The sequence below is a fragment of the Budorcas taxicolor genome, chromosome 3 (genome assembly GCF_023091745.1).
Source record: "Budorcas taxicolor isolate Tak-1 chromosome 3, Takin1.1, whole genome shotgun sequence".
Taxonomy (NCBI): domain Eukaryota; kingdom Metazoa; phylum Chordata; class Mammalia; order Artiodactyla; family Bovidae; genus Budorcas; species Budorcas taxicolor.
In genome coordinates this window covers 58,719,568-58,734,007 of record NC_068912.1, presented here as the reverse complement: position 1 = coordinate 58,734,007, position 14,440 = coordinate 58,719,568, and the positions used below count along the sequence as shown (strand labels likewise).

Genomic DNA, 14,440 nt, shown 5'->3' with positions numbered 1-14,440 from the left:
TCCTCCTCCAGGGGATCTTCCCGACCCAGGGATGTAATCCAGGTTTCTTGAACTGCAGGCAGATTTCTTATCACTGAGACATCGGGGAAGCCCATAAAGTTACTTTGACCTTATATAAATAGGGATTTTGGAGTTATAAAGACTTGAGTTTGAATCCACATAATAGTTTGGACCTATATACTAGTATACATAAACCATATACTAGTTTAAGTGACCTTGGGCAAAGTACTTAACCTCTTATTTTCTTTTGCTGTTGCTGTTCAATAATTAGCTGTCATACCTTCACGTTGGGGCGGGGGGGGGGGGGGGGGGGGGGGCCGTGGTGGTGAGGGGATGGGGGTGTAAGAAAGATTATATGCAGACCCTTTAAAATATCCAGAATGTTTTTAGAAAATTGAACTAACCATCATAAAAAGTAATTTTTTAAAAAAGACTAAATTCTTCAAATCTATACTAGATATATAAACATTGCATAAAGTATTTTTAATCTTTCCTAAAAGATTAACTAATGATTTGAAAGGAAACATCTGAGTAACTTTTTTAAACCAGAGGTTACCTAAACTTTTGTTTAGATTTCTTGTGAAATATCTAGTTTATACACAGTAAATATCTAATTTATATATAGAATCACATAGTAATTCTAATGTCATTTATTTTTAAATTAATTTCATTTACTTAGTTTCTCAATGAAAAAAGTCAGTGAATTCATTCTTAAAAGTTACTTCATTTATTATTATTTTTAAAAAACTTGAATTTTCCCACAACAGCTGAGAATATTAAAAGCCATCAGATAGTAATGTTTAACCTTTGCAACAAAAGGGTAATACATATTTTACTTAAGTTTTATACAGATTTTTGTTATTGCTAAAAGTTAACTGTCTTACAAAGATTTAACTGTACCAAAATCAGTGGAGGTAAAGGTATAAAGCAATAAAATATAATAAATGATTACAAATACTTTACTACTGGAAATGAATACTTTAATATGAACAGCATAAAGTACATCTCTCTTCACAAAAATCTGCATTCTACTATCTTTTTATTTAGATGGAATGGAAAAAGTTTGAGGGAAAATTTTGACAGGTGTGGGTTAAACTTCATAGATTCAGAAAAACTTTTCTAGTTTTGCATACACTTGAAGTGAATCATTTGACTTGTCTTCATTGTGTAATAAAAAGTTTTGTGAACTTTGTTTCTCCTCAGTTTTGTGTTTATTGGTTAAAAAAGTTAATGTGTACAAAACTAGCCCTGTAGGATTTGTAATTCTTACCAGGGAAACAGCCAAATACTGTGAATACTTTTACATTTCAGCATTTAATATTTTTAAAATTATTACTAATATGTAAGTCATTATGTTCACTAAAAGTCTTTAAGAGTGTAATCCAAAAGATCATGTTGTTTTTGGCTCAGTTTGAAGGTACTTCTTTCACAAGAGAATTTTTTGTTATTTACAACTTCAGAGATTTCTAGAATTGATCATGTAAACCTTCAGTGAAAACTAAAAATCACACATATGAAACAGGGAGCAAAATTCTATTATTAGGACAAATATACTTTTTACAAATGACTTTAAATGTCCACACTTTCTTTAAAAGTATATAACACATACTTTTCTTTTGATTAAAATCCAAGTGCTCTTCATTTTCCACAATAAGAAGATTATCTAGAGCTAGGTTTGGGGGTTAGGGAGGAGAGAGAAAGATGAAGATAAGAAACAAGTGAAATCCTACCCGACTAAAAAAATTTTTTTACTATGATAGATTTTTTCGGTTTACTTTGGCTTTGGGTTTGGGTTCTGTATATGTGTGTGCACGAACGCTCCTAGGGTGGGGGAGAGTGAGGAGGTGTAATGACTAAAATGACTTAAAAAGCCCATAAAGTCTAACTTGGATCAAATTCAAATTCACAAACTCCACAAAAGTCTACAGTTCGCCTAGAGCTACAAAGAATAAAAATCAAGGCAGCACCGCCCAACTCTTAAATCCACTAAAAAGTATGTGGTGAACTTAACCTTTACTCACTGTTGCGCTTAGGAGAAGGTAGGTACACTGGTTCTTAGAGAAGAAAAGACAAAATCCCCAAGTTCCTCATGCCACTGTCAAAAAGAATAAATAAATAAAAGCAAAAAACGAGAGAACGTATGATCCTGGGTAACCGGGAAATCGTATTAGGCTGCCATTGACATGACACTCACTTTGGCACGGGCACGTACCTGTCTGCAAAACCATAACCTTCTTCTTCGCTCTAAAACCAAAGCCCGCTCGGTAAACTTTAAGGCTCAAAGAGTTAGCATGTTGATTGCAAGGCATCCTACCTGTCAGCGTAATTCTTTGGTCTGGAGGCACCGACAGGACCTGGCTTTCCCGCATTTTCAAAGCGCCCAGATTTGGAGAGGTTGCCTGAGCACCCGTGCTATCGGGAGGTGTCCTACGGGCGCGACCCTTCATTCCCAAGGACAGCAGACGTCCTTTGTACATCCACTTCTGCAGCTTCTTGACTGTCACCGCGGGCGGCCTGAGGAAGGGGAGCCCCTCCTGGCCGTCCCCTTGGCCGCGGCTTCCCGTGGAGCGGCCAGGGTCCTCGGATCTGGGAAGCCGGGGGCCCGAGGGCGCCGCGGCCCAGGTGCTGCCTCTGCTCCAGCCGTGCATCCCGCCTCCACGTGGCGGCGGCTGGTCCGGCTCCCCGCGCGTACCGCACCAGATCCAGCTGTCGCTCAGCCACCGCTGGAAGGGAGGCGTTTTGGCACCCACCTGGAGGCTGTCGAGACTTCTGCTGCAGGACAGCCGCATCCGAGGAGTCCGTGGGCGGCCTCCCCCCGACTCCCCCGGAGGCGACCGGGGCGGGGACACCTGCTGCCAAGGGCAGCCGCCGCCTCCGCGCTCCCAGTCTCGGGGGCAGGCTCGGCGGTCCGCCGCGCCGCAGGGGGAAGGCGGCTGGCCCGGAGCCCGGGCTCCCGCAGGGCAACCGCGATCTGCCCAGCCCCGGTCGCCCCGCCGCGCGCCGGAGTCAGGGGGCAGGTCGTGCATGGCCTGGATCAGCAGATAATAGGCCTCTCGCAACTGGGTCTGCAGCCTGCCTGTCTCCAGGCGGCCGCCCTCCGCCCCCGGGGAGGAGCCCACGGCTAGGGGAGGCGGGGGCCACAGCTCCGCCTCCGCCCCCTCAGGCTTGGACGCAGGCTGGAAGTCTCCCGGCAGGTTCTCGTAGTAGTCGGCGTCTTCCTCCTCGTCCTCTCCGCTGCCCTCGGAGCCCGGCGGGGCGTACAGAAAGGCACGACTGAGCCCGCGGCCCGGGGGGGTGGCCTCCTTCCAGCCGCGCGGCGGAGGCCCGAGCGCCCCCGACCTCTCCGGCTGCCCTCCCGGGACCCCCGCCTCAGGACCCCACGCCTGAGGCGACGGCGGGAGCCGCTCCAGGTTCGGCCGAGCTCCGCTGGCGCGCTCGCCGGAGGGGGCGTCCCGGGCACTACCTGCGTCTCCCTCGGCAGCCGAAGAGGCCGCCACGGTGGCTGCTGCGGCCGCCCGGAGACCGAGCCCCCCGGTGGCGTGGGGACCCCGTCTTCCCCGGAGCCTGGACAACGTTTTCCTCAGAGGGTCCGTCATCCCCCTCCGCCTCAGCAGCCAGGCTCGCCCCCGGTGCGGGGATAACTCGGAGCCCCGCTCGCGAGAAAGCTGCGCTCGCGGAGGCGGCGGCGGCGGCGGCGGCGGCTCCCCATGACCGACGCTGGCCCTCTCGGGCTCCTCACATACTTGGCATAACTCTGCCGCGGCAAGGGTGGGGGAGGGCGGCGCCGCCTCAGAGCGCATGCCCCGCAGCTCCGGGCTGCGAAGGGGCGCGCGGGCTGCTGGTGCAGCGCTGAGTTCCCCAGGTGGGCGCACCGCGCTGCGCGAGGCGAGGCGAGGCGGAGGGCGGAGAGGGAGGTGGGTGAGAGCTCAAAGACCGACGGATAAGAAAGTGAACGCGTCATGGGGGCTGGGAGAGGGGTGCAGTGAGAGTCGAGGCGGGAAAAATAAGAAGCGGGAAGGTGAGTCTGAGCGGGAAGCTGCAGAATTCTGGTTGGGGAGACAGAGAAAGGGAAAGTGCCCTCCAGGCTGCCACTTGGTCACCTTCACCCCCCATCCCACCCCCCCATTGCCACCGTTGCACGAGGCGTGTCTAATGCAAGTCCTAGCTTGAGAGAAAACAAAGATTGTTTTGACGGACAAGGTATGAGTACAGGTGTATCTCAGTGCAGTGTGTTCTAGAAACATTCTGAATCATTTTAATTGTACAGGGAGCTGGCTAGTTCAAGGAAATTTGCAGCGATTCCTTTTCAGTTAGGAAAATCTTTTTGTCCCAAAGATCACCATTGGTGTCTCTCTTTACAGGCTGTTTTTCTTTGTCTTTCAGTTAATGCATGCTAACACAAAATTAATTCTGGCATAAACCAAAACTTGCAGAAAGGAGCCGCTAGTCTCCCCATCCCCTACCTAACACTTTCTTTTCATTAGAACTGGGATGAGAAACAACTGGGTTGAAATTTAGAAACAATATTATTTGGAAATACCAACTCTGTCTCAAAAGCATTAAAATCCATGTTCTGTTTAACAGCTGTAAAATACCTTGTGTTGCCACAGATCGGTGGACATTGTGGTTGACAAAAATAAATATAATTTAAGGATTAAACTTTTTAGCGTTTATATGTTAGGGCCTTTGAGTACCTCATAAATATACTACTAATTCCTAGTACAATACTTGCACCAAGTAAATACTCAAGAAATACTTTTGAATAAATGAATGCTTGCATAATTCGATAAATATTTAGCTCTAACTTACCCTATGTTCAACGATATTTATCTATGTAAGTTCCTTTTTCTTTCTACAAGTCAAAGGCTCTAGCCTCTAGATGTGGTTTAATCTATACTACCTTAGAACCTAGTCTACCTAGTCTCTGCATCCTGGAATAATTTTACCTGCATCTCTATTTGCAGAAATTTTAACCATCCTTAAGACTCCACTTAGCTGTCTTCTTCATGCAGTCATCTCTGATCTTCCACATGGATGTAATCTCTCTTCCTCCAAACTCTCCCATAGTGCTTTGTTCATACTCACTCATAGTATGTTATTTTTTGTATACAAAGTGTACACTGTCTCCTGTACAAGAAAATTCATAAATTCCTTGAGGGCAGAAACTACTTATAATTGACTTTTGTATTCTTCATAGAGTGTAACATACATGGCATATGAAGAATTAATATTTTAAAACTAATGTCAACTTTAATTTGAAGGAAACAACTGACTTTAATTTCCAGTCTATTGCCTAACGCTCCACTAGACCATACTCTATTGGTGTTGTTTCAAAATCTTTCAGTGATGTGTAAGAACATAATTTATTAAATAATCTTAATTCTCATCTAGGAAAATACAATGAAATGTTATACTTTAATTCACATATGTTACTATTTATAGTTCTACCCTATTTTTATTTCATAGAACCAAAGCTATTTAATGAATAATCAAGGCATAAAATTATGTTCCAGTGAAATATTCCCACAGGAAATGACTGATGGTAAAGCTGCCAGTGATGTCTATAAACACAATTTGATCCCTATCTCAAAAATTGTTTGCATTCCAACTCTTGGTTGCAAAATCTTTTTATTCTTTGTAGTTAACACAGTTGTTAAGAATACTGTAAGTTTCAAACCTGTATTGAAATGAATAGAAAAATATAACCTGAAAGGTCTTGGTTGAACTTCAATTTTAATCCAACTTGTCAACTTGTTGTGTTCAAGAATTATAAAGCATTGGCTAGTATAAAATGTTGTGCAATGTTCTAAGCATTACTCAGAACTAAGTCTGATGCTGGACGGTGTAAGTAAACGAGAATGTTCTATCACTTAAGTTCACAATTTTTAGGATGTATTTTGGGTCACAACAGAAATGAAGGCAGTCACAGCTATGTGACTCTAGTGGCTCAGAAATGCAAATCCCACTTTTCTATATGTATGTTAACACTTCAGTAGAAAGTTTATAAAAATGTAATTCCAAAACAAATAGCACCCACAAAACTTACATTATATATAATTGATAGTGACAAGATATGACCATCAGCTATATTGTGTAAAATCTTTTTGTGTTTTAACAATTTCTACCCCATTCCCCCAGTTAGCTCAATATTCATGTGTTTCTAATAATTTTCATGTGTTTCTAATAATTTTCATGTGTTTTCTAGTGTTTGTACTTGTTTCGCACTGACTTGGAAATTATTTTGATGCCTCATGAATTAGCAACTATGTGTCAGCTCGATCACAAAAGATAAAAAATAACTAGGATCACAGGGCTCTAGCAAGGCAGGGAGGCAAACTAGAGATGGGGTCATACCAACTCAGTCTAGCAAAAGGTGGAGGGGAGCAGGGCTGGTTGAGGCAGAGGGCTAAGTTTAACATTGATAGAAGGGAAATATCTAGGTATCGTATGGTTATTTAACAGGCAATTTAGGGTGTGTTTCTGTCCCTTTGCTGCTCTATCTTCCATTCTTGGAACCAAAGGCAAGTGTTTTTTTGTTTTGTTTTGTTTTTTTAATGTTTATTTATTTGGCTCTGCTGGGTCTTAGTTGTGGCACATGGGATCTGCAGTCTTCCTTGCAGCATGCAGGATTTTCAGTTGAGGTCTGCAAACTTAGTTACAGAATGTGGGATGGCATGTGGGATCTAGTTCCCTGACCAGGGATTGAACCTGGGCCCTCTGAATTGGGAGTGTGGCGTCTTAGCCACTGGACCATCAGGGAAGTTCCCAAAGGCAAGTTTAATTTGTCATTTGCCCAGATCCCTCTCTCTAAACTGCCTTATGGAGATCCTCTGGTCTGCCATGCAGTTCCATAAATAATTGAGTAAAAAGTACTTCAGCCTAAAGCTGACCACATCATCATTGCCCTGGGAATCAAAGATGGCATGTCATCAATATAACAATTTTTATGTTAATGTTTTCATAACTAGCCGTATCTGGCAATTGGCAATATTCCTTACCTTATGCCCTACCCCCAACCAAAGTAATTCAAAAGAGGCCTTTGCTAAGTACATATGTATTTTCTAGTATTTAGTTTATAATGTTTTAGAATATTCACTATTTCAGATTCTCTTATTATGGAATATACAGAATAACTTGCTCAAGGTTACCATAATAAGTGAAGGAATTCAGACTCCATCTATCTGGTTCCAAAACCTCTGCACCCCTGGGATATTTCCTTGTGTAGAGAAAGAGAGTAGACATTTTCTACTTGAACTGACTTGAAACATTGTTTTCATAAATTAGTTAGTCACCTTTCAGAAAAGTTTTTAATATTTTATGAGCTTTTCTGAAATTCAGCTGAACATTGGAAAGCTGCTTGTTGAACAGTTGAAATACTTCTATATGCAGTCCTCTTCAAGGGTGTTAGAACCAAATCCTGTAATATATTCCCATTTAACTGTAAGTATTAAGCCACAATGTGAAACTGTATCCTGTAAATGTAGTCTAATTTTAAAAGTAGGACAAGCTACAATTAACTACTTTAAGGACAAAATATATGCATCCTTAAAACCACAAGAGCTCTCAGATAAGCCCCTTGAAAAAGTGAACCGGTATAGCCTGTCTTTCCTAGCTGATTTGTGCCTCAGGGTAACCCATAGTTGAAGGAAGTTTGCTTTTTTTTTTTTTTTTTTGGCAGAGTTGTCAACCTAGTAACAAGATTTGATACAATATCAACATTTTTACCTTAAAGGAATAATGGATCTACTTACTAATGGACCTATGGATGGAGGTTCATAACACTGTACAGCAGGTAGTGATCAAAACCATCCCCAAGAAAAAGAAATGGAAAAAGGCAAAATGATCGTCTGAGGAGACCTTATAAATAGCTGAGAAGTGAAAAGCAAAGGAGAAAAGGAAAAATATACCCATCTGAATGCAGAGTTCCAAAGAATAGCAAGGAGAGTTAAGAAGGTCTTCCTCAGTGATCAATGCGAAGAAATAGAGGAAAACAATAGAATGGGAAAGACTAGAGATCTCTCAAGAAAATTAGAGATACCAAGGTAACATTTCATGCAATGATGGCACAATAAAGGACAGAAACAGTATGGACCTAACAGAAGCAGAAAATATTAAGAAGAGGTGTCAAGAATATATGGAATAACTACACAGAAAAAGGTCTTAATGACCTGGATAAACCACAATGGTGTGATCACTCACCTAGAGCCAGACATCCTGGAGTGCAAAGTCAAATGGGCCTTAGGAAGCATCACTACGAACAAAGCTAGTGGAGGTGAAGGAATTCCAGCTGAACTATTTCAAATCCTAAAGGATGATGCTATTAAAGTGATGCACTCAGTATGCCAGCAAATTTGGAAAACTCAGCAGTGGCTGCAGGACTGGAAAAGGTCAGTTTTTATTCCAATCCCAAAGAAGGGCAATGCCAAAGAATGTTCAAGTGAAGTGAAGTGAAATCGCTCAGTCGTGTCCGACTCTTTGCGACCCCATGGACTGTAGCCTTCCAGGCTCCTCTGTCCATGGGATTTTCCAGGCAATATACTGGAGTGGGTTGCCAGAATGTTCAAACTACTGCACAATTGCACTCATTTCACATACTAGCAAGGTAATGTTCAAGACCCTGCAAGCTAGGCTTCAAAAGTATGTGAACCAAAAACTTCCAGATGTTTAAGCTGGATTTAGAAAATGCAGAGGAACCAGAGATCAAATTGCCAACATCCGTTGGATCATGGAAAATGCAAGAGAATTCCAGAAAAACACCTACTACTGCTTCATTGACTATGCTAAAGCATTTGACTGTGTGGATCACAACAAACTATGGAAAATTCTTAAAGAGATGTGAATATCAGACCACCTTGCCTACTTCCTGTGAAACCTGTATGCAGATCAAGAAGCAACAGTTAGAACCAAACATGGAACAATGCACTGGTTTCATATTGGGAAAGGAGTTCTTCAATGCAGAGTACATCATGTGAAATGCTGGGCTGGATGAAGCACACATTGGAATAAAGATTGCTGGGAGAAATATCAATAACCTCAGATATGCAGATGACACCACCCTTATGGCAGAAAGCGAAGAGGAACTAAAGAGCCTCTTGATGAAGGTGAAAGAGGAGAGTGAAAAAGCTGGCTTAAAACTCAACATTCAAAAAACAAAGATCATGGCATCCAGTCCTATCAGTTTATGGCAAATTAATGGAGAAGCAATGGAAACAGTGAAAGACTTTATTTTCTTGGTGACTGTAGCCATGAAATTAAAAGATGGAAGAAAAGATGGAAGCTCCTTGGAAGAAAAGCTATGACAAACTTAGTGTATTAAAAAGCAAGGACGTTACTTTACTGACAAAGGTCCATATAGTCAAAGCTGTGGTTTTTCCAGTAGTCATGTATGAATGTGAGAGCTGGATAATAAAAAAGACAGAGCGCTGAAGAACTGATGGCTTTGAACTGTGGTGCTGGAGAAGACTCTTGAGAGTCCCTTGGACTGCAAGGAGATCCAACCAGTCTATCCTAAAGGAAATCAGTCCTGAATATTCATTGGAAGGACTGATGGTGAAGCTGAAACTCCAATGCTTTGGCCACCTGTAGCAAAGAGCTGACTCATTAGAAAAGACCCTGATGCTGGGAAAGATTGAGGGTGGGAAGAGAAGGGATAACAGAGGATGAGATGGTTGGATGGTATCACCAACTCAATGCACATGAGTTTGAGCAAACTCCAGGAAATAGTGAAGGACAGGGAAGCCTGGCGTGCTACAGTCCATAGGGGTTGCAAAAAGTCAGACACCCTGAGCGACTGGACAACAACTCATTGATCTAGACAAAGGTCACCAGTGACTACTAACATCACAAAGGGAGAGAGAAACAACCTGACATTACATGGCCTCTGATCAAGTATACAACACCACCTGTAATGCATTCTTATCAAAAGTGAAATTGAGTCTGATCAACCTCAAGATCTGATTACTAATTTCCAGAAATTACAGAGGACTGAGGAATATGTAGATATTAATAACACCATGGGAATGCAATCACAAAATCCAGACTATGGGAAACTATAGGTCAAAGGATCCAGCTTTTTCACCATACTAGCCAATTGAACATGTATGAACTTTCAAAATTTTAATTGGAATCCAACTTTTCAAATAGATCCTGGCAACTGTTTAAAGCAATACAACTTTGAGACCAGCCAAATAGTTTATGCTACAGGGGTAGCAAGAGAATGTTGATATTTAGGTTCAAAAACTGTAATTCCAAACCCTGAGGTGGTATAATGGAAATGATCTGAAATCAGATGGAACTACTTCAAAGCTTAACTTGATCAATCAGATATCCCAAAACCACTGATCATGGTGAACTTTTGCTCATTTTTGCCATTCTAGATCAGTATTTCCCCATCGTTTTAATATTCCACAGCTCTTTTGAAATACCACCTGTTGCCTGTGCTTTTGCAGTTATCTATCAGCTTGCCCTTTGTTCATGCTAACATCTACTATTTCTTTGTTTCTATATAATTTTATTTATTTATTTTGGCTATGCTGAGTCTTTGCTGCACAGGCTTTTCTCTAGTTGCAGCAAGTGGGGTTTACTGTCTAGTTGAGGTGCACAGGTTTCTCATTGTACTGACTTCTCTTGTAGCATGGGCCTTTAGGGTACACGGGCTTCAGTAGTTGCAGCTCCCAGGCTCTAGAGCACAGGCTCAGCAGCTGTGGCTCACGGGCTTAGTTGCTCTGCAGCATGTGGGAGCTTCCCAGATTAGGGATCGAACCCCTGTCTCCTGCGTTGGCCAGTGGATTCTTTACCACTGAGCCACCAGGAAAGCCCTATCGCACTATTTCTTTCTCTGCACTATTTTTCTTGTCATCATTCTTGGTGATTTCAATATTCACAAAAGGACCCACCTAATACCCTGCCCTGTTTTTGTGAACTTCTCTAGTAATCTTGCCCTCCACCCATCTCAGCCACCCAGTCCCACGGTCTTACATTAGACTTTGTCATAACCATTAACTGCAGACTCTGTAGATACCACTTCCTGTTTTCCGCCTCACTCCCTCCAGCACTGCCTGCAACAACACTTCGATCCCATTGTCCCTCCAGTCTGTCGCTCCCCTTCATGCTTTCCCAGTCTTTGTATAATCAGTCCCTTGCATACATCCTCAACTTTTTTGTCCCTCTTTCTCATTGTCCTACACATCTGGCAAAACCTCAACTCTGGTTAAAATTAACATCCCCACATATTTTGTGTTGACATTTGCATGGCTTAAGGTCCCTGGAGAAAAACACATGAACTTGAAGTGGTTCCTGGATGCTGCCAAAAAGCTACTAAATAGCCCAGTCTTTTCATTCTCTTCTTGTTAAATTAATTTTGACATCAACCACCCACCTCCTCACTCTCAATTATTACCTTTCTTTTTTGTTACAACTGAGATAATGGAAATATCCAAGGGAACCACCTAATTTTCCACCACCAAATCTACCAGCTGGCACTCCACTGCTCCTAGTCCCTTATATTAGATGGGCTGCCCTGCACGTACCTGAGGCTAGCTGTCTGACTTCCTTCACCTCACTCCTCTCCTTGCCCTCCACTCACACTGACTTCCTTGCACCTCCTATACCCCAAGCACACTCTTGCCTTTGCATTTGTTTTCCCCTCTGTCTGAAATGATTTCAGTGTGACTTAGTCCCTCCTTCCGTTGAGGTCTCACCTCAGATGTAACATCTCCTTGGAGAGCCCTTCCTTGACCACTTTGCCTAAAATAACACCCCTGACACTTCCTATCCATTCATTTGCTTTATTTCTCTTCCTTGTAGTTATTACTATTTAATATTACATTAGATGTCTGTTTGTTTATGTGACACCAGCAACATACCTAAATGCCATAATCTCACCAGGTAAAATTGTGCTCCATACATATTTGTTTAATGAATATGTGATTTTCACGCCCAAGAGCAAGTTAATATATGTTTCCATTTCCTCTGTGGTAAAATAAGTTGGCTACTGTTTAACAGGGTATGCTGCTGCTGCTGCTGCTAAGTCGCTTCAGTCGTGTCGGACTCTGTGCGACCCCATAGACGGCATCCCACCAGGCTCCCCCATCCCTGGGATTCTCCAGGCAAGAACACTGGAGTGGGTTGCCATTTCCTTCTCCGATGCATGAAAGTAAAAGTGAAAGTGAAGTCGCTCAGTCATGTCCGACTCTTTGCGACCCCATGGACTGCGGCCTACCAGGCTACTCTCCCCATGTAGCTGAACCTTAAAAAACATTATGCTTGGGAGGTCCCTGGCAGTCCAGTGGTTGGGACTCAGGCTTTCACTAGAGGGGTTCTGGGGAGTTCAATCCGTTTTTAGGAAACTAATAAGATCCTACAAGCTGCATGGTACAGCCAGAAAACAAACAGACAAACAAAAACAAAACCCATTATGGTGAGTGAAAGAAAGTGAAAGTCACTTAGTCAGGTCCAATTCTTTGTGACCCCATGGAATTCTCCAGGCCAGAATATTGGAATGGGTAGCCTTTCCCTTCTCCAGGGGATCTTCCCAACCCAGGGATCAAACCCAGGTCTTCCACATTGCAGGCACATTCTTTATCAGCTGAGCCACAAGGGAAGCCCAAGTCAGACACAGTCACATATTTTGTTACTTCATTTATGTGAACTATCTAAAATAAGCAAATCCACAGAGATAGAAAATAGATTAGTAATTGCCAGCAACTGGGGGAAGGGAGGAAAGAGGATTGATTGCCAAAGAGCATGGGATATCTTTTTACAATGATGAGAATATTCTAGAGTTAGATTGTGGTGATGGTTGCACAACCTTGTAAATATACTAGAAATCACTGAATTGTACACTTTAAAATGGTGAATTTTATGGTAAACAAATCGCATCTTATTTTTTAAAAGAAGTTCTGTTTTCCCGTCCCTTTATCTTTATACTCCCAGCTAATATTCATGGAAAATCTCAATGAAAGAAAATGTTTTAAAGAAACCTTTAAGGGAAGATTGGAGATGCAAATAAGAAGAGTCTGAACTATGTTTCACTGGGGAAAAGCTGTCAGAAATGCTTTCACATGCTAAATCCTAGGTTTTCGATAGAGTTTGTACATATTCAACAAATAAGTACCAATGGCTTCTTACAGTTTACTTTTCTCTATCAGTTACCGACTGAATTCAAATCTAGACGTATAAAATTAAACAGTAAGACTTTTCTGACCCCCTCAAACTCTCACTACCAAGAAAACAAAAACATTTTCAGCATTTAGAAATAACCTCCTTTCACTTCTTACTTGGAAACTCATGGTTCTTTCATGTAAACAAAACCAAAGAACATTACTTACACTTATAAGCAAGAAACTACTGAAAAAAGCCATAATTACACTGAGAGGTAAGAAAGTAAACACATTTTTAGCCTTTTGTGTTCTTCTACTGGAGGATTTTCTCTAAAGCACAGAATAAGGAATTATTTATTTTTGGAATAGCAGGGAACCAGTTGAGGGGAAAAACAAGCCAAAAACTGCCAAATAACTTTTCTCGATTAAAATCATCTTCTGATTATTCAATTATATGTGAAGAGGGAACTTTGGATAAGCACTAACTTATTAACTATTTCAGGTAATCCAGAAAGAATGCTAGGCTTTTCTTTACTATATAAAACCTGTTATTTTCTTCTCAGTCTCATTTTTGTGAAAGCACTTATAACTTACTAATGCCCCCATGGTTTTAGGTTAGCAAAAACTCAGTTTATTTCAGGTGCTATTTTAAATTGTGGTACATGCATCAGTTATAACACATACCAGAAAGGGGAATATAACATGTGCAAAGGGCAGAAATGTCTAGTCAATATGGAAGTGGTAGATTTCAAGAAACACATTTCAAGTGGTGCTATGGGCTGAATATTTCTGTCTTCCCACATTTCATATGTTGAAGCCCTGGGGTAATAATATCTGGAGATGGCACCTTTGGGAAGTAATAAGGTCAGGAGAGTGGGGCCCTAGTTTAATAGGAATTACTGTCCTTGTAAGAAGAGACACCAGACAGCTTGATTTTTTCTTTTTCTCCAAATAGAAAAGTCCTTGTGAGCTTGTCTTACATCCATTTGGGCTGCTATAACAAAAATACCAAAGACTGGGTGGTTTATCAACATCAAACATTGATTTCTCATTGAACTGTAAGTAGAGATGTCCAAGATCAAGGCAGCAACAGATTCCGTATCTGGTGAGAACCCCCTTCCTGGTTCATATAGAGCCATCTTTCCTCTGCGTTCTCACGTAAAATGGGCAAGGGAGCTCTTCGGAATCTCTCTTTACAAGGACATTAAACACATTCTTCTTGGTTCTACATTCATGACCTAATCACCTTCCAAAGACCTCAGTTCTAAATACCATCTGATCACACTGGGCATTAAGATTCAAAATATGAGTTGGGGGCACACGAACATTAAATATATAGC

General features: G+C 42.0%; 1 protein-coding gene and 1 non-coding gene across 2 annotated transcripts in view; both read right to left on the bottom strand.

Annotated features, from left to right (window-relative positions):
- The window catches only part of SYDE2 (synapse defective Rho GTPase homolog 2), a 40,287-nt gene extending 36,487 nt beyond the window's left edge, over positions 1 to 3,800 (bottom strand). The window contains exon 1 of the mRNA XM_052637303.1: positions 2,315 to 3,800. Coding sequence (XP_052493263.1) covers positions 2,315 to 3,800 — 1,486 coding nt within the window. The remainder of the gene's footprint in view (positions 1 to 2,314) is intronic.
- Positions 3,801 to 6,687: 2,887 nt separating this feature from the next.
- Positions 6,688 to 6,760, bottom strand: TRNAG-CCC (transfer RNA glycine (anticodon CCC)). The gene has a single exon. It is a non-coding gene; the product is annotated as a tRNA-Gly (tRNA).
- Between the last annotated feature and the right edge of the window lie 7,680 nt (positions 6,761 to 14,440).